The 22,207-nt window shown below is 42.2% G+C and overlaps 1 protein-coding gene across 3 annotated transcripts in view; it reads right to left on the bottom strand.

Annotated features, from left to right (window-relative positions):
- Positions 1–14,465: 14,465 nt before the first annotated feature.
- The window catches only part of tesk1b (testis associated actin remodelling kinase 1b), a 37,042-nt gene continuing 29,300 nt past the window's right edge, over positions 14,466–22,207 (bottom strand). For all 3 annotated transcript variants that reach the window (XM_061913645.1, XM_061913647.1, XM_061913646.1), the window contains 2 exons: positions 22,081–22,165; positions 14,466–16,073 (listed from right to left, as the gene is read on the bottom strand). In XM_061913645.1, coding sequence (XP_061769629.1) covers positions 15,043–16,073; positions 22,081–22,165 — 1,116 coding nt within the window. In that variant the 3' untranslated portion in view covers positions 14,466–15,042. The remainder of the gene's footprint in view (positions 16,074–22,080; positions 22,166–22,207) is intronic.

Below are 22,207 nucleotides of genomic sequence, written 5' to 3'. Positions count from 1 at the left end.
CTGCCAAATGTATTGCACTGAGCGGAGGGGATCACCACTCCAAGATTGCGGCCCCGCGTCACGTCAGCGCCAGTAGCGCTCGAAGCTGCGTCTACTTATAAGATGTCTATTTTCATAACGATAGCAGTGAGTTTACAGCCTCACTGATTTAACTAAACAGCAAATAAAAGTTACGTTACTCAGCCAGTAAATGTTAACTGACATTCAAAACTCACCCTTTGTGCATCTTCAAATGTCGAACGAAGTTGGAAGTTGTTGCGTCTCTGTCTGTAATCTTCGAACGAACCGCATGCTTTGCATACTGGAATTCGTTTTTTGTTGACCAAGTCGTAGTTTTAATACCCGAACGAAACAATTTTTGGCATCATTTTTCCTCATTAGCGTGTTGTATGAGAACTCTTCTTCGTTGGTTTTCATGCAATTTGATTGGCTGAATACTGTGTGACGAAAATAACGTGGATGTAATTTGATTGGCTGTTGTTCTGACAGGTAGCGCGCACACTGTCATCGCACACACGCTGACAGACACGGACAGATACGGAGCGCTCCTGAATAACTTTTTAATCGTTGGGTTTTGGGGAAAGTAGCGAGTCATGTCAAGTCAAAAGGCTCAAGTCCAAGTCAAGTCACAAGTCCATCCATCCATCCATCCATCATCTTCCGCTTATCCGAGGTCGGGTCGCGGGGGCAGCAGCCTAAGCAGGGAAGCCCAGACTTCCCTATCTCCAGCCACTTCGTCTAGCTCTTCCCGGGGGATCCCGAGGCGTTCCCAGGCCAGCCGGGAGACATAGTCTTTCCAACGTGTCCTGGGTCTTCCCCGTGGCCTCCTACCAGCTGGACGTGCCCTAAACACATCCCTAGGGAGGCGTTCGGGTGGCATCCTGACCAGATGCCCGAACCACCTCATCTGGCTCCTCTCGATGTGGAGGAGCAGCGGCTTTACGTTGAGCTCCTCCCGGATGGCAGAGCTTCTCACCCTATCTCTAAGGGAGAGCCCCGCCACCCGGCGGAGGAAACTCATTTCGGCCGCTTGTACCCGTGATCTTATCCTTTCGGTCATGACCCAAAGCTCATGACCATAGGTGAGGATGGGAACGTATATCGACCGGTAAATTGAGAGCTTTGCCTTCCGGCTCAGCTCCTTCTTCACCACAACGGATCGATACAACGTCCGCATTACTGAAGACGCCGCACCGATCCGCCTGTCGATCTCACGATCCACTCTTCCCCCACTCGTGAACAAGACTCCTAGGTACTTGAACTCCTCCACTTGGGGCAGGGTCTCCTCCCCAACCCGGAGATGGCACTCCACCCTTTTCCGGGCGAGAACCATGGACTCGGACTTGGAGGTGCTGATTCTCATTCCGGTCGCTTCACACTCGGCTGCGAACCGATCCAGTGAGAGCTGAAGATCCCGGCCAGATGAAGCCATCAGGACCACATCATCTGCAAAAAGCAAAGACTTAATCCTGCGGTCACCAAACCGGAACCCCTCAACGCCTTGACTGCGCCTAGAAATTCTGTCCATAAAAGTTATGAACAGAATCGGTGACAAAGGACAGCCTTGGCGGAGTCCAACCTTCACTGGAAACGTGTCCGACTTACTGCCGGCAATGCGGACCAAGCTCTGACACTGATCATACAGGGAGCGGACTGCCACAATAAGACATTCCGATACCCCATACTCTCTGAGCACTCCCCACAGGACTTCCCGAGGGACACGGTCGAATGCCTTCTCCAAGTCCACAAAGCACATGTAGACTGGTTGGGCAAACTCCCATGCACCCTCAAGAACCCTGCCGAGAGTATAGAGCTGGTCCACAGTTCCACGACCAGGACGAAAACCACACTGTTCCTCCTGAATCCGAGGTTCGACTATCCGGCGAAGCCTCCTCTCCAGTACACCTGAATAAACCTTACCGGGAAGGCTGAGGAGTGTGATCCCACGATAGTTGGAACACACCCTCCGGTCCCCCTTCTTAAAGAGAGGGACCACCACCCCGGTCTGCCAATCCAGAGGTACCGCCCCCGATGTCCACGCGATGCTGCAGAGTCTTGTCAACCAAGACAGCCCCACAGCATCCAGAGCCTTAAGGAACTCCGGGCGGATCTCATCCACCCCCGGGGCCTTGCCGCCGAGGAGCTTTTTAACTACCTCAGCGACCTCAGCCCCAGAAATAGGAGAGTCCGCTACAGATTCCCCAGGCACCGCTTCCTCAAAGAAAGACGTGTTGGTGGGATTGAGGAGGTCTTCGAAGTATTCCCTCCACCTATCCACAACATCCGCAGTCGAAGTCAGCAGAACACCATCCGCACCATACACGGTGTTGATAGTGCACTGCTTCCCCTTCCTGAGGCGCCGTATGGTGGTCCAGAATCGCTTCGAAGCCGTCCGGAAGTCGTTTTCCATGGCTTCCCCGAACTCTTCCCATGTCCGAGTTTTTGCTTGCGCGACCGCTGAAGCTGCACACCGCTTGGCCCGTCGGTACCCGTCCACTGCCTCCGGAGTCCTATGAGCCAAAAGAACCCGATAGGACTCCTTCTTCAGCTTGACGGCATCCCTCACTGCTGGTGTCCACCAACGGGTTCTGGGATTACCGCCACGACAGGCACCAACAACCTTGCGGCCACAGCTCCAATCAGCCGCCTCGACAATAGAGGTTCGGAACATGGTCCACTCGGACTCAATGTCCCGCACCTCCCTCGTGACATGTTCAAAGTTCTCCCGGAGGTGTGAATTGAAACTCTCTCTGACAGGAGACTCTGCCAGACGTTCCCAGCAGACCCTCACAATGCGCTTGGGCCTGCCAGGTCTGTCCGGCATCCTCCCCCACCATCGCAGCCAACTCACCACCAGGTGGTGATCGGTAGAAAGCTCCGCCCCTCTCTTCACCCGAGTGTCCAAAACATAAGGCCGCAAATCCGATGACACAACTACAAAGTCGATCATGGAACTGCGGCCTAGGGTGTCCTGGTGCCAAGTGCACATATGGACACCCTTATGTTTGAACATGGTGTTTGTTATCGACAAACTGTGACGAGCACAAAAGTCCAATAACAAAACACCACTCGGGTTTAGATCCGGGCGACCATTCTTCCCAATCACGCCTCTCCAGGTTTCACTGTCGTTGCCAACATGAGCGTTGAAGTCTCCCAGTAGGACAAGGGAATCACCCGGAGGAGCACTTTCCAGTACTCCCTCGAGTGTACCCAAAAAGGGTGGGTATTCTGAACTGCTGTTTGGTGCGTAAGCACAAACAACAGTCAGGACCCGTCCCCCCACCCGAAGGCGAAGGGAAGCTACCCTCTCGTCCACTGGGTTGAACTCAAACGTGCAGGCTTTGAGCCGGGGGGCAACCAGAATTGCCACCCCAGCCCGTCGCCTCTCACTGCCGGCAACGCCAGAGTGGAAGAGGGTCCAGTCCCTCTCGAGAGAACTGGTTCCAGAGCCCTTGCTGTGCGTCGAGGTGAGTCCGACTATATCCAGCCGGAACTTCTCTACCTCGCGCACTAGCTCAGGCTCCTTCCCCCCCAGTGAGGTGACGTTCCACGTCCCAAGAGCAAGCTTCTGTAGCCGAGGATCGGACCGCCAAGTGCCCTGCCTTCGGCTGCCGCCCAGCTCACAATGCACCCGACCTCTATGGCCCCTCCTATGAGTGGTGAGCCCATTGGAGGGGTGACCCACGTTGCCTCTTCGGGCTGTGCCCGGCCGGGCCCCATGGGAACAGGCCCGACCACCAGGCGCTCGCCATCGTGCCCCAACTCCGGGCCTGGCTCCAGAGCGGGGCCCCGGTGACCCACGTCCGGGCGAGGGAAATCTGGGTTCATTTCGTTGTAATTCCATAGAAGTCTTTGAGCTGCTCTTTGTCTGATCACTCACCTAGGACCTGTTTGTCTTGGGAGACCCTACCAGGGGGCATGAAAACCCCCAGACAACATAGCTCCTAGGATCATTGGGACACGCAAACTCCTCTACCACGGTAAGGTAGCAGCTCAGAGAGGAGAAGTCACAAGTCATTGATGTTAAAGTCTAAGTCGAGTTGCAAGTCTTTTTACGACTTGACAGTCTGTTTACGTATTTTTGTAAGTATATTTGTTGTGTAGTAACAGGAACATTCATAATAACGTGTAATATTTACGTATTTGTGTAAGTATGTATTTCATGTTGTAACAGGCACATTCATAACTTGTAATATTTACGTATTTGTGTAAGTATATACGTTGTGTAGTAACAAGCACACTCATAACGTGTAATATTTACGTATTTTTGTAAGTATATATGTCATGTAGTAACAGACCCACTCATAATAACGTGTAATATTGACGTATTTTTGTAAGTATATATGTCATGTAGTAAAAGGGCACACTCATAATAACGAGTAATATTGACGTATTTTTGTAAGTATATATGTCATGTAGTAACAGGCACACTCATAATAACGTGTAATATTGACGTATTTTTGTAAGTATATATGTTGTGTAGTAACAGGCACACTCATAACGTGTAATAATTATGTATTTTTGTAAGTATATTTGTTGTGTAGTAACAGGCACATTCAAGTCAAGTCGAGTCTAAAGTCATCAAATTCATGACTTGAGTCTGACTCGAGTCCAAGTCATGTGACTCGAGTCCACACCTCTGCCAACAGACAATAATGCAGCTGGTGGAGGAGGTAAAAATTTTACGCGTTGAAAATGACGCCAAACACCTACAAATAGAACAATTAACGGACCGAGTGGACGAGCTAGAACAGTACACAAGAATCATCATCAGCCGTTGTCAGTCCACTGCTGGACGAAAGCCTCAGCATGTTTCTGGCATAGTGAACACTCTCTAGCTGCTCCCGGCCACTGCACTGTTCCCCAATATTTGTCTATTTCATCTCGCCATCTCACTCTCTGTCTTCCTCTATTTCTGCTCCCATCCATGGGTCTCAATGATGTCATTAGGGAAGTCCATCTATTATCTGTTCTCCTACTGATATGTCCAGCCCACTTCCACTTACTTCATTTGATAGTTCTCATAATGTCTTGGACTTGCGTTTGTTTTCTCACGCATTCATTTGTTTTTCTGTCTTTATATGTGATTCCGAGCATATTTCTTTCAATGTTGTGTTGTGCCGCTGCTATTTTCTTTTCCATTTTATTTGACAATGCCCAGGTTTCAGCTCCATATGTCATGGTTGGTAACACGCATTGATTAAAGACCTTTCTTTTTAGGCTTAACGGTATTTCTCCTCTCATGACGTTGCTTAGTTTTCCATATTGGCACCAGCCCAATCTGATTCTCCTCCCTATCTCCTGTTCTTGACTCTTTTCTTTCAGGCTAAATCTCTGCCCCAGATAGATACATTCATTAACTTCATCAATTTAATTTCCATTAACAGTCACAGGTCCATCAGGTACCATGGAATTTGCCATAACTTTTGTTTTCTTCAGATTCATTTTCAATCCACAACATTTGCTGGCATTTGCAAGGTCTTTAAGCATTTCTTCCACTTCACTGAATTGCTCTCCCAAGACAACAATGTCATTTGCAAACCTCAGATGATTAAATTTGTCTCCGTTGATATCAACTCCTTTATCCTCCCACTCCAGAGAGCGAAATATGCCTTCCAAACAAGCTGTAAACAGTTTAGGCGAAATTGTATCGCCTTGTCGGACACCCTTCTTTATGTGGATTTTCTTGCTTGGTTTGTGCATCGTAACAATGGTTGTGCAGTTTGTGTAGATGTCCTTGAGTAAGTTAATGTACTTATGATGAATTCCTTGATCTTGCAGAGCTTTTAGAACCGACTGTGTCTCCACCGAATCAAATGCCTTTTCATAGTCTATGAAGGCCCTACAAAGTGGTTTTGTTTTATTCTTGGCATTTTCCTTTGATCTGATTCAATGTATGAATATGGTCCATGGTAGAAAAAACACTCCTAAACCCTGCTTGTTCTCTGGATTGGTGGCTATTAAGTGTATTTTCCATGCGATTTGTCAGGATTCGTATAAACAACTTGTATGTTTGAAAGAAGGCTAATAAGTCTGTAGTTCTTGAGGTCCCTCTTGTCCCCTTTCTTGAAAAGGATGATCATGTTAGCTTCTTTCCACTTCTCTGGCACTTTCCCCTGATGTAAGCAAGCTGTGTATAGCTTCGCCAGCTCCTTATCAATGATATCCTCCCCCTCTTTAATTGTGTCTATTAAAATATTATCTGGTCCTGGTGCTTTCCCTCCCTCGTTTCATGTTTTTGACACAAGAATAAATGACGTTATTCTGACCGGGCTTAATATAAAGCCCCGTTCATATGCTCGGGCGGTGACCGCCAATGGTGGAGAGGAGCCCGGGATTTCTGACATATCCACAGAGCATGGGCGTAGAATTGGGTAGGGACGCTAGGGACACGTCCCTACCAATATCCAGCCGCTACTGTGTAGTCACTATCAATACAAGCGCTGCCCGTAATGTTTAGTCAATGATTATGGCACAGAAAGGGTTAAATGTCCGTCTCTGCTAGAAGTCCCGCCTCTAACCTAAATATTGCTCCCTGATTGGTTGCCGGTTTCGTGCTAACTTACGTGTGATTGGCTGTCCCCGCTGTCACTCCTTCTGCTTGTAAAAGCTAGTCTACATGCTAGTTGATAGCGAGCGGACAAGAGGCGGTGCAACTGTCAGTATAAGTTGTCAACATGTTCGGCATTTGTTGTTCCTGTCACACGGTAGCTAGATGGATTTTAATATCAGTGCTGTGATTTACATTGTGTTTGTGTCTGTTATGTGCGTGTGTGCTGTAGGTTTTGAAGGATGTCAATGAAAATAAAACTGGATATAAGAGACTTCTTTAGGAGTCAATCTGTAAGTTACTTCGAGGGTGTATAGAGGCTCAACAATATTGAATAATTCAACAATATCTCACTCCAGTCACACCCCTTAGAGTGCTATAATGAGCATATACCATGGACTGGAGTGATATATTGCTTTTATAAAACTGTTACCAATAAAGACAATATGAAATAGGAATACTCAATCAATTTAATGTAGATTTATTCAACCAGAAATACATACTATCAAATAAAATAGCCTCACTGTGGAAAAAATAGTCCCACCTATCCAGATGTTTGCTCCAAATTAGCACTGCATCTCGTCTTTTTCTCCGCTTTTTTTCAGGTGAAAGTCAATGTTCAGTCCCCTTTACCATTGTTAACCCTCCCCGGAGCTGAAAGTTAACCTTGAACATGTGAATTCAACTACTTTAGTCCGTTTTTTAATATCGTAAAAACATCAGCTGTCTTTTACTAGGGACTGCAACAGTCCGTTGTCATGGATACATGACAACAACTTCCATTCATACCAGTCATGCGTGCCTGAGGCGGAGTGATAGCCTGCGCTGTGATAAGGCTTTAGAATATTTAAACCACGGTTAACAGCCAATCAGATCACCGAATTTCACCTTTCCGTTTTATTATTTGAATTATTTTTTAGTTTCATGTATTTGTGTAGAAGTGAGCAACGGTTTGAAAATACCAATTAACAAAACTTTGTGGTGAAATACAATAAAACCTCACTAAATTATCATTTTTAAGGAGACTTAAAACATGGCTTAGAACCACCATGACACAAGTAAGACTGAACAATCTTGCTGTGTGCCATGTCCATCAGGGAAAACTGGACAATACTGACCTGAGAGAAATCTGCCAGCAGTTAATTTCTGTTACAGACCGGCGGAGGCATGTGTTTGGCTCTTTCAAATAGGAACAACCAGTGGACACTAATCTGCTTGTATTTGAGTATTAGTGACAAACATATTTACAGTACAAAAGCAGCAATAGAAAGAAGTAGATGAAGGGAACAATTGTGAGTGATTTAAACACAAGTTGGGGGAAAGATTATTACAGTTCATTTATGTTTATTTACAATGTTGTATTGCATGAATGTATTTCTGATGTTGTTGATGGACAGTAGGCTATGTTCATTGACAGTATGATGCACAGTTGCACTACACTACACTAAAGATTAAAGATGAGAACTCTTCGAAGTTGTCACCTTTGCTTTCATTTTAGTTGCTTTACCCTATAACATCTGCATGACGTGAAATTATGATTGCTAAAGTTAAAAAAAAAAAAGTAAACTTTCAGAGTGCTGCCTTGGAGCTCTTTTGTGTCCCCACCAATCTCAAAATCAAACCTACTCCCTTGCCACAGAGAGACAAGTAGCAACGTTCATGGAGTCCAAGGGTATACTCATGGACATTGCAAATGTAGAAGCTGCCACCCACTCCATAAGAAGAAGGATGGATCGGCACCAGCAATAATAATGAGGTTCGCCAATAGAAAATATAAAACTGCATTACTAAAACAAGGGAGGAAGTTCAAAGGAACAGATGTGTACATAAATGAACATTTAACAAAGAAAAACGCAGACATAGCCAGAAAAATACACGTAGTTTAAGAAAACAAGGCAAAATGATGGCGTCACATTAGTGCCCAAAATCCAAGCGCATAAAAATTTATCGCGCGCTGATACTCCACTTCGTGCGCGCGCGAGACACCCTTTTACGCGCGTGTGGTGACTATGTGCGCGCGCGCCGTCTTCGTTTTGGCACTTTGTGGGTGGTTATTCTTACACGGCCCCTTCTTTCTGATTGGTCAGGCGAAAATAGCTGAGGGCCAATCAGAAGTATAGCAGGGCAGGTCAACGACAATACGTATCAAGAAGATAAAGCTCCTGTCGACAAACACATTCTAAAAAGTCCAAATTTAGAGGAGTTGTGGAAATCGCCAATTGAATTTGATCGAAAAAGTCTTTGAAGAAGGTAATGTCTCATCTGTTGAGAGAACATCACATACTTAATGAAGTTTTAAGATCAATATCTCTCTTTTCATACACATACAACCAGTCCACAGATGTCAGTCAATGATCCATCCATCCATCCATCCATCATCTTCCGCTTATCCGAGGTCGGGTCGCGGGGGCAGCAGCCTAAGCAGGGAAGCCCAGACTTCCCTATCTCCAGCCACTTCGTCTAGCTCTTCCCGGGGGATCCCGAGGCGTTCCCAGGCCAGCCGGGAGACATAGTCTTCCCAACGTGTCCTGGGTCTTCCCCGTGGCCTCCTACCAGCTGGACGTGCCCTAAACACATCCCTAGGGAGGCGTTCGGGTGGCATCCTGACCAGATGCCCGAACCACCTCATCTGGCTCCTCTCGATGTGGAGGAGCAGCGGCTTTACGTTGAGCTCCTCCCGGATGGCAGAGCTTCTCACCCTATCTCTAAGGGAGAACCCCGCCACCCGGCGGAGGAAACTCATTTCGGCCGCTTGTACCCGTGATCTTATCCTTTCGGTCATGACCCAAAGCTCATGACCATAGGTGAGGATGGGAACGTAGATCGACCGGTAAATTGAGAGCTTTGCCTTCCGGCTCAGCTCCTTCTTCACCACAACGGATCGATACAACGTCCGCATTACTGAAGACGCCGCACCAGTCAGTCAATGATGGAAATGATATTTTCAAATATGTTTTCTTTCCTCGCTTGTCTGTTTTAAAAAATATTTTTATTTATTTAATAATTGTGTATGTAAATATTGAATGTATGCCACAAAGTGGGACTTTTATTTTCTTTCCTCCTTTCGATTTGTTATAAATGTCAGAGTATTGTATGTATGTGTATATTTAAATAGTACATGTACCATTGACATCAATAAAATGATGGGGACCAGCTGTCCGAGGTAAGATGGAGAAACATGGAGTGTTTATTCATATCTATGATGAAAGGTTCATGGCTGTTCCCTGGGATTAAAAAGAAAGGAAATCACGTTTTCATAGGGCTATCATGGCTGAACAAGTAAGTCTTACACTATTATCTCTCAGATTTAATTTGCCTAATGTATAGAGCTAGCTTTTTTTGTTGTTTTTTTAAATACATATTTTTAATTCTGCCATCTATACTGATATCTCATTTTTCATAGTTTGAGATGTTTGCATGAACGTAAATACTTTTTATAGTAATATTAAAACCATATTCATTAATTGTAGTGATAACCTGTCATTCATTCTACTTAAATAGTAATTGCAATCATAACATCAATAATTAGGCCCATATGCTAATCATGTGGTCCTGATATGAAGTACGCATAGATAAGTGGGTTCGGGTCAGGGGCGTCACTAGACCTAATACTGTACTGGGGCACACCTGGGGCACAAAAATTTCATGTGAGCGTGCAAAGCGCGCAAGCAAAAACATTTTTAGCACTTATTTATCATAAAAAATACATAAATAGTGCTTTAAACTATGAAATCATATCAGATTATGTTGTATGGATCTTTGATTAACCACCTGAAATTAACTAATGCATTTGACCTACTTGTGCACTTTTTTACTCCAGACTTCTAAACTGCTACTGGTTAAAGCAAAAAGGAAGAGCTATGAATGTTTTTGAAATATATATTGCAGTAATCATCAGCAAATTTAACATCTACAAAAGTAAAACAAAAAATAAAGCACCCCTACATCTCTGGGTTCTTTTATATTATTTAACTTCCATTTATGGCAATGTGGCGAATCCTATTTCAGATACACAAAACTATAAAATATACACAAAACAATAAAGCCACAGTAGTAAAATAAATGAACAACTGTTGTGTGTCTGTTCAGGGTATCATTTTCTGAGAAGTAAACTGTAACGTCTCCTTTTCATTTTTGCAAAGTGGTCAATCACTCTGGACAGACATGGAAATATTACAGTAACTGTTATACAGTTGACCAGGGGTTCCCCAACTGGTGGGTCGTGACATAAAAGTGGATTATGTGTCATTTTCAGTGAGTCGCACTCACATGTGTGCATGAAAAAAAAAAAAGTTTAGGGAGCAAAAAATAAAATTGTGGCAACAAAACCAGATTATTCTAGCCTTTTTTCTAGTGACTATTAGTGAGTATTTTAGCAAAAGGCAAACCGACTAACAAGTTGGAGGAGGACTCAGGACAGACATGGAAATATATTATTTTAAAAATCTAAATGGGGCAACAAAACCCAATATTTTTAGCCATCTTTCTGAAAACAAATACAGAAATGTTACTATTTTTTCTGGAAACAAAACCAGATGCTTTAGCTGTAGCTATTTTTCTGGTGACAAAACAAGATTATTTTAGTCAAATTCACACCGATTAACAAGACAAGTCTACTGTGCTATTTTTCTGTGAAATAAACTTGAATGATTTAAACATTTGGCTCACGACTTGATGATATGGAAAAATGTTTTTCTTCCAGAAGATAAAGCATTTGAGAAGCACTAAACTCACACATGCTTACTCCAAATCATCATTGATGCAGAACCAGCAGACAATAACCAACATTATGTTTCATGTTGATTGGAAATTCCCCCGACAGCTCGTACAGCAAATGAATATGTTTGTTTTCATACAAGGAATAACGTTAGCTAACTTAGCATCAACTTAAGACAATGACTTTGCCTAGCTAGCTAGGACTTCTTACATCTCTCATTCCTGCTGCGGGCGAATAACTTTGATATCCATCTAGGAGTTACAGTTTGAGTCAAATGAAAATCAAAATATTGTAATTAACAAATTGTTGTTGGCTAACGTCACCTACCTCACGCAGTGATTCGCAGCCCCTCTCTCAACCGAAGTCTCGATCCACACGTGAATAAATTACCATATTAATTAGCCATGTGCTCATTGTTAATGGAGTGAATACAGTAGCAATCAATTCCCATACTAAGTAGTATCAGAAGTGGGTAGAGTAGCCAGAAATTGTACTCAAGTAAGAGTACTGTTACTTTAGAGATGTATTACTCAAGTAAAAGTAAGAAGTAGTCACCCAAATATTTACTTAAGTAAAAGTAAAAAGTATGTTGGGAAAAAACTACTCAAGTACTGAGTAACTGATGAGTAACCTGTTTGTTTAATGATTACGGCAACAAATGCACAAAAACATAAAAATAGCAATGAGCAAATTCACAGCCAGGAATATCTCTTAAGCAACTCTAACAATATTATATATTAAATAATAATACATTAAAATAAAATAAAAATTAAGGCAAATTGAGCCACAGTAACTTAACAGCACCATAGGCTCAGTAGGCATTGATTGATTGATTGAAACTTGTATTAGTAGATTGCACAGTACAGTACATATTCCGTACAATTGACCACTAAATGGTAACACCCCAATAAGTTTTTCAACGTTTATCAATTACTTAATAAATGACCAAGTCGAGGTGATCTACCTCATATATACATATACATACACACATATCATATATACACATACCTTTATATATACAGTATATAATTTATATTTATTTATTTTGCCGTTTTTGTTCACATGGTAAAGGTGTTTTAATGAATATACATGCATGTTTAACATATAAATTCCTATCTTTAATGAAGACAAAAATATAAGTTGGTGTATTACCTGACAGTAGTGCTGATAACGTCCCGGTTTTCAAATGGAGGAGAAAAAAAGTTCCTCCTTCCTGTCTAATACCACATGAAAGTCGTTGGTTTTTGGCATCTTATTTGTCCAGCTTCCATATTCGTTTTTATACACTTTACAAAAAATACATTGCCGGCCAACTCCGTAGCTTGCTAGCTTGTTTGCTCTGGCTTTCGGAGACTCTTATTTTGTTGGCGCAGGCGCGATGGAGCGGCGCTTTTATTGTGAAGACAGGAACTGTGCGATCAGTTTTTGGCTTAGAGTTGGAAGTATGGTTGAAATAAAAAGTGTCTTTTTTCGTTTACACTTTTGATTGATTCATTGATAGATTGAAACTTTTATTAGTAGATTGCACAGTACAGTACATATTCCGCCGTACAGTTGACCACTAAATGGTAACACCCCAATAAGTTTTTCAACATGTCGGGTTCTACTTGTGACTGTCACGTGACCACCTGGCTCTGTTTGATTGGTCCAACGTCACCAGTGACTGCATGTGATTGGTGAAACGCAGGCATGCGTAGTTCCTACTTTGAATGCGTGTCTGACAAAATCAAAACAAACAAAGCGTGCATTAACAGATCGATTAAAAAAAGTAGCGTGTAGCGACCTGATTGCAGATAAATGGAGCGGAGTAAAAGTAGCGTTTCTTCTCTATAAATATACTCAAGTAAAAGTAAAAGTATGTTGCATAAAAACTACTCTTAGAAGTACAATTTATACCAAAAGTTACTCAAGTAGATGTAACGGAGTAAATGTAGCGCGTTACTACCCACCTCTGAGTAGTATGTGCGCTGTTGTCTATGTTATGTAGACTAAAACTCTGAAGCGTTTTTTTTTTTTATTGGTGAAATTCTTACTGGGGCACTGCAGATCAACAGTGGGGCACGTGCCCCAGTGAAATATGTCTGGCTACGCCCCTGGTTCGGGTAGACTCTGGTGTAAACTTAAAGTAGATAGAGGAAAGAAAATCAATAGTCCAGGCCGTACTCATAGCCGCAGCAGGTCTCCAAGGCAGTGAGCAGTTTATACCAAAATGGATACATGGATGATACAGCAGAGGATTGGGAGAATGTCATGTGGTCAGATGAAACCAAAAAAGAACTTTTTGGTATAAACTCAACTCGTCGTGTTTGGAGGAAGAAGAATACTGAGTTGCATCCCAAGAACACCATAACTACTATGAAGCATGGGGGTGGAAACATCATGCTTTGGGGTTGTTTTTCTGCTAAGGGGAGAGGACGATTGATCCATGTTAAGGAAAGATTGAAAGGGGTCACGTATCGAGAGATTTTGAGCCAAAACCTCCTTCCATCAGTGAAAGCTTTGAATGGTTGACCAAATACTTATTTTCCACCATAATTTACAAATATATTCTTTAAAATTCCTATAATGTGAATTCCTGGATTTTTTTTCCACATTCTGTCTCTCACAGTTGAAGTGTACCTATGATGAAAATTACAGACCTCTGTCATCATTTTAAGTGGGAGAACTTGCACAATCGGTGGCTGACTAAATACTTTTTTGCCCCACTGTATATGTCATTCAAAAGAACTTGGGAGGGATCAGCTTGTTTTTTATTCCCGGAGAGGAAGGCTGGTCGAGCGCAACGCTAACCGTCTGGAATTTCATCACGAATTATAATTATACCGTTTACCATTACAGCCCTCGTCCATTAACAAGTAAAAAGTCTAGGGCGGTCACAGCATGTTCTTGCCACAGATGTTGGTCAATTTTTTTAGGGCATTATGGCAAGTGTCGTAGTTGCCGTGGTTAAATTCGAGCCCTGTATATACAAATTTTACACACACATATTATTTAACAAATAATATGGCATTTAATATTGTGGTTGGGAGTGAAGCTAAATACAGTAAACAACACATTAGCCTAATTTTCAGTGCTTTGTGTAGTGGCTAAAACAATAATATCCTCCATTCTGTTAAAGAATATAGTAAAAGCTTGATCCAAAACACTCTCCATGATTAAATCGCATTTGCCTTTTGACTCAACCTATGAATAAAAAAATTTTGCATTTCATCATTTATTCAGTTTTAATAATAATGCAAACAACTCTTAATCATATTTTGGACATCCATTGCCAAAACAACAAGTTTCAATAACAGTTGAAGTGCTTTTAAGTGGCACCCAAAGGGGGTCCAACAAAACAAAAAACAGCAACAAAAATGCCAAATGAACAGTAGAGACACACACACACACCCTCAGTGGTGCACTAACAACTCTTGAATATTTTTGAAGACAAAGTTCAACAGCACCATACATTCCAAAGAAAAAACATTTCAACAGTAATAATACTAAGCTTAACATTCCTCATCGGAGCATCAGTCAGCGGTCACGTGGCAGGAAGCCAACATGTTTACATGCGAGATTGGATGCTGCATATTCTCATCCACGCAGGGAAGGCACCCTCAGCCCAGCAGAGGGCGCTGTACAAACCAAAGCCAAGCTATCAGGCGTTGGAGGCCACAACGTGTTTAGGTAATCAAAACACGCATTTATATTACTGCATTAAAATATGTGCAAATTATCACATGACCCACGAGTTGCGGGAATTTTTGGGGCCATTTTACCGACAAGAGCAAATTTAGGTGTGCGCTTTCGGCAAACCGAGTGCCGGCTCCAAGCTGGTGGTGGTCGGCGTGGGAGAGGGCGGTAGACCCTTGGGTCCAGGACTGAGCAGCCCACGGGAGGCTGTGTGGTCCCCGTTCAGGTTCTTGTAGGCGTTCCTCCTCGATGGCGCCCTGAGGCACACGGACGGGAAGCGAAGGCCTGCCAGGCAGCATCCAGGGCAGGAGATGACCTCCTCCTGGTCCAGAGACTGACCGCTGCCGGAGCCAAAACGCGACAAAGCGGCGGTCTCGCCGGACGGGGAGTGGTAGCTGTTGTTGTTGGACAAGGTGCTGCTCCAACTCAGAGGTCCGTTCACCACCACTTTGCTGTTGTCCAAATGAGGCAGGGGGGTCCGGCGGGAGGAGATGGTCGACACCCAGCCGTTTGAGAAAGGGGTGGAGGAGTGGGAAGGAGGGGAGGAGAGCTTGGAGTACGACGAGGAGGAGTCTTGTGTCTCTGGAGAGCTGGTGCAGTCCATAGGCTCGTCCTCATGCTTCTCTTTGTCCAATGAGATGGGGTCAAGAGACGGTGGAATGCCGGAATCATCCAGCAAGCCAGAAGCCCCGCCCCCTTCCAGTGCGTCCTTTCCCCCCCTCAGCAGTCTCTGGTCTTCACAGTTCACAGCGCCACACAGCCACGTCTCCTCGGGGAAGACCCGGCTCCAGGCGGCACTGAAGTGGGAGGGGGGCATGCACGGCAGAGAGTGGCAGCGCCGGTGCCTCCGACACGGGTCGGCCTCCGGGGGGCCGCCACAGGGTTCGGGTGGCGGCGGCAGCGTGAAGGTGAGGGAGATGACCGACTTGCTGGGCGTGTCGTACAACTTGATCTTGCCGCCTTTCAGGTCCTCCCGCTGGGAGAAGGGGTTGATGCGGGCGGGGTGTGAGGGGCTGACAGACGGGGTGGCGTCCAGGCTGTGGAGCATGTCCGATTTGCTGCGGGAGAGGCGGGGGTCTGACGGCAGGCCGAGGGACCGCCTCCTTAGGGGGCCGGCTGCTGGGGAAACTTCTGGAAGGACAGAGCAAAAATATACAGGAAATGCCATCATGATAACATGCACTTTTATTTTGCTAAAGCGCAAATACGACCTCAGTAGGAAGCAGCCGATAATTAGAAAGCTCAAAACAATAATACATTCTAGTAAGGGTTTGGAGGGCACGAGAAAGTGGAGAAGAAAACCCTTTAACTGTACATGGTCATTTATTAACTAGAATGTTGTAGAACCAATATCAAAATAATTACATTACATCACAGAACAGGTATCAAAATAATTACATAGCACCACAGAACAAGTATCATAATAATTACATTGCACCACAGAACAAGTATCAAAATAATTACATTGCACCACAGAACCAGTATCATAATGATTACATTACACCCCAGAACAAGTATCAAAATAATTACATTGCACCACAGAACCAGTATCATAATGATTACCTTGGACCAGAAAAAAAACAGTATCATAATCACATTGATCCGCAGAACCAGTATCGTAATAATTACATTGCACCACAGAACCGTATCATAATGATTACATTGCACTACAGAACCAGTATCGTTAATACATTGCACCACAGAACCAGTATCATAATTATATTGAACCAGAGAACCAGTATCGTATTAAATTGCACCACAGAACTCGTATCGTAATAATTACATTGCACCACAGAACCAGTATCATAATTACATTGAACCACAGAACCAGTATCGTATTAAATTGCACCACAGAACTAGTATCGTTAATACATTGCACCACAGAACCAGTATCCTAATAATTACATTGCACCACAGAACCAGTATCCTAATAATTTCATTGCACCACAGAACCAGTATCCTAATGATTACATTGCACCACAGAACCAGTATCATAATGATTACTTTGCACCACAGAACCAGTATCATAATGATTACTTTGCACCACAGAACTAGTATCATGATTACTTTGCACCACAGAACCCGTATCATAACTACATTGCACCACAGAACCAGTATCCAAATGATTACTTTGCACCACAAAACCAGTATCATAACTACATTGCACCACAGAACCAGTATCATAATGATTACATTGCACCACAAAACCAGTATCATAATAATTACATTGCACCACAGAACCAGTATCATAACTACATTGCACCACAGAACCAGTATTATAACTACATTGCACCACAGAACCAGTATCATAATGATTACATTGCATCACAGAACCAGTATCATATTGATTACATTGCATCACAGAACCAGTATCATAATGATTACATTGCATCACAGAACCAGTATCATAATAATTACATTGCACCACAGAACCAGTATCATAACTAAATTGCACCACAGAACCAGTATCCTAATAATTTCATTGCACCACAGAACCAGTATCCTAATAATTTCATTGCACCACAGAACTAGTATCCTAATGATTACTTTGCACCACAGAACTAGTATCATAATGATTACTTTGCACCACAGAACTAGTATCATAATGATTACATTGCATCACAGAACCAGTATCATAATAATTACATTGCACCACAGAACCAGTATCATAACTAAACTGCACCACAGAACCAGTATCCTAATAATTTCATTGCACCACAGAACCAGTATCATAATGATTACTTTGCACCACAGAACTAGTATCATAATGATTACTTTGCACCACAGAACCAGTATCATAATGATTACTTTGCACCACAGAACTAGTATCATAATGATTACTTTGCACCACAGAACCCGTATCATAACTACATTGCACCACAGAACCAGTATCCTAATGATTACTTTGCACCACAGAACCAGTATCATAACTACATTGCACCACAGAACCAGTATCATAATGATTACATTGCACCACAAAACCAGTATCATAATAATTACATTGCACCACAGAACCAGTATCATAACTACATTGCACCACAGAACCAGTATCATGATTACATTGCATCACAGAACCAGTATCATATTGATTACATTGCATCACAGAACCAGTATCATATTGATTACATTGCATCACAGAACCAGTATCATAATGATTACATTGCATCACAGAACCAGTATCATAATAATTACATTGCACCACAGAACCAGTATCATAATGATTACATTGCATCACAGAACCAGTATCATATTGATTACATTGCATCACAGAACCAGTATCATAATGATTACATTGCATCACAGAACCAGTATCATAACTACATTGCACCACAGAACCAGTATCATAATAATTACATTGCACCACAGAACCAGTATCATAATGATTACATTGCATCACAGAACCAGTATCATATTGATTACATTGCATCACAGAACCAGTATCATAATGATTACATTGCACCACAGAACCAGTATCATAACTACATTGCACCACAGAACCAGTATCATAATGATTACATTGCATCACAGAACCAGTATCATATTGATTACACTGCATCACAGAACCAGTATCATAATGATTACATTGCATCACAGAACCAGTATCATAATAATTACATTGCACCACAGAACCAGTACCATAACTAAATTGCACCACAGAACCAGTATCATAATGATTACATTGCATCACAGAACCAGTATCATATTGATTACATTGCATCACAGAACCAGTATCATAATGATTACATTGCATCACAGAACCAGTATCATAATGATTACATTGCATCACAGAACCAGTATCATAATAATTACATTGCACCACAGAACCAGTATCATAACTAAATTGCACCACAGAACCAGTATCATAACTACGTTGCACCACAGAACCAGTATCATAATGATTACATTGCATCACAGAACCAGTATCATATTGATTACATTGCACCTCAGGACCAGTATCATAATAATTACATTGCACCACAGGACCAGTATCATAATAATTACATTGCACCACAGGACCAGTATCGTAATAATTACATTGCACCACAGGACCAGTATCGTAATAATTACATTGCACCACAGAACCAGTATCATGATTACATTGCACCACAGGACCAGTATCGTAATAATTACATTGCACCACAGGACCAGTATCGTTATAATTACATTGCACCACAGGACCAGTATCGTAATGATTACTTTGCACCACAGAACCAGTATCATAACTACATTGCACCACAGAACCAGTATCATAATGATTACATTGGTCCACAGAACCAGTATCCTAATAATTACTTCGCACCACAGAACCAGTATCATAACTACATTACACCAAATAACCAGTGTCATAATGATTACATTGCACCACTGAACCAGTATCATGATTACATTGCGCCACAAAACCAGTATCATAATTACATTGCACCACAGAACCAGTATCATAATGATTACATTGCACCACAGAACCAGTATCATAATGATTACATTGCATCACAGAACCAGTATCATAATGATTACATTGCATCACAGAACCAGTATCATGATTATATTGCACCACAGAACCAGTATCATGATTGCATTGCACCACAGAACCAGTATCATAATAAATTACATTGCACCACAGGACCAGTATCGAAATAATTACATTGCACCACAGGACCAGTATCGTAATAATTACATTGCACCACAGGACCAATATCGTAATAATTACATTGCACAACAGAACCAGTATCATAATAATTACATTGCACCACAGAACCAGTATCAAAATAATTAGATTGCACCACACAACCAGTATCATAATGATTACATTGCACTACAGATCCAGTATCATATTGATTACATTGCATCACAGAACCAGTATCATATTGATTACATTGCATCACAGAACCAGTATCATAATGATTACATTGCACCACAGAACCAGTATCATAATAATTACATTGCACCACAGAACCAGTATCATAATGATTACATTGCATCACAGAACCAGTATCATATTGATTACATTGCATCACAGAACCAGTATCATAATGATTACATTGCATCACAGATCCAGTATCATAACTACATTGCACCACAGAACCAGTATCATAGTGATTACATTGCATCACAGAACCAGTATCATAATAATTACATTGCACCACAGAACCAGTATCATAATGATTACATTGCATCACAGAACCAGTATCATAATGATTACATTGCACCACAGAACCAGTATCATAACTACATTGCACCACAGAACCAGTATCATAATGATTACATTGCATCACAGAACCAGTATCATATTGATTACATTGCATCACAGAACCAGTATCATGATTACATTGCATCACAGAACCAGTATCATAATAATTACATTGCACCACAGAACCAGTACCATAACTAAATTGCACCACAGAACCAGCATCATAATGATTACATTGCATCACAGAACCAGTATCATATTGATTACATTGCATCACAGAACCAGTATCATAATGATTACATTGCATCACAGAACCAGTATCATAATGATTACATTGCATCACAGAACCAGTATCATAATAATTACATTGCACCACAGAACCAGTATCATAACTAAATTGCACCACAGAACCAGTATCATAACTACGTTGCACCACAGAACCAGTATCATAATGATTACATTGCATCACGGAACCAGTATCATATTAATTACATTGCACCACAGGACCAGTATCATAATAATTACATTGCACCACAGGACCAGTATCATAATAATTACATTGCACCACAGGACCAGTATCGTAATAATTACATTGCACCACAGGACCAGTATCGTAATAATTACATTGCACCACAGAACCAGTATCATGATTACATTGCACCACAGGACCAGTATCGTAATAATTACATTGCACCACAGGACCAGTATCGTTATAATTACATTGCACCACAGGACCAGTATCGTAATGATTACTTTGCACCACAGAACCAGTATCATAACTACATTGCACCACAGAACCAGTATCATAATGATTACATTGGTCCACAGAACCAGTATCCTAATAATTACTTCGCACCACAGAACCAGTATCATAACTACATTACACCAAATAACCAGTGTCATAATGATTACATTGCACCACTGAACCAGTATCATGATTACATTGCGCCACAAAACCAGTATCATAATGATTAAATTGCACCACAGAATCAGTATCATAATTACATTGCACCACAGAACCAGTATCATAATGATTACATTGCACCACAGAACCAGTATCATAATGATTACATTGCATCACAGAACCAGTATCATAATGATTACATTGCATCACAGAACCAGTATCATGATTATATTGCACCAGAGAACCAGTATCGTAATAATTACATTGCACCACAGAACCAGTATCGTAATAATTACATTGAACCACAGAACCAATATCATAATAATTACATTGCACCACAGAACCAGTATCATAATTACTTTGCACCACAGAACCAGTACCATGATTGCATTGCACCACAGAACCAGTATCATAATAAATTACATTGCACCACAGGACCAGTATCGTAATAATTACATTGCACCACAGGACCAGTATCGTAATAATTACATTGCACCACAGAACCAGTATCATAATAATTACATTGCACCACAGAACCAGTATCATAACAATTCCATTGCACCACAGAACCAGTATCAAAATAATTAGATTGCACCACACAACCAGTATCATAATGATTACATTGCACCACAGAACCAGTATCGTAGTTATTGAAAGCCCATTCAGATGTCGATGAAGCCACTTGTGATACCTCAATACTGCTACTACCTTAAAGTCACTACAAACAATCGGGAGGCAAAGTATTTTCGCTAACTAAAGTCCAGCTGTTACTTAAGAGTAGAAACATGTTCCATTGTCCAAACGTTCTCCACTGAGGACCACATACTGAACAATGCTGGATTGATTATGCACATTAAAGACCAGTCCAGTGTGATCAACACTCAACATCAGAACAAACATCTCAGCTTTGTATTAGCGATAACTAAGCAGATTAGTGTGATATCATCCCATTAATAAAGAATTAATTCTAGTTTTACTATGTGCTAACCCCCCCCCCCCAAAAAAAAAACAAAAAAACAAGAGTTAGAGACCCTAAAGAAAGTCACCTGACACTGTGAGCTCCACCCTCTGCCTCCTCTTCTCCAGATCCACCACGATGTGAGAGAAAGATGGACGCCACCTGGCGCTCAGCTGGCAGGAAACACAGCAAACATCAATCAATCAATGTTTATT

This window comes from Nerophis ophidion, linkage group LG10, assembly GCF_033978795.1.
Source record: "Nerophis ophidion isolate RoL-2023_Sa linkage group LG10, RoL_Noph_v1.0, whole genome shotgun sequence".
Lineage (NCBI taxonomy): Eukaryota > Metazoa > Chordata > Actinopteri > Syngnathiformes > Syngnathidae > Nerophis > Nerophis ophidion.
The sequence above is the reverse complement of the archived record's forward strand: the minus strand, read 5'-3'. Positions and strand labels throughout refer to the sequence as shown.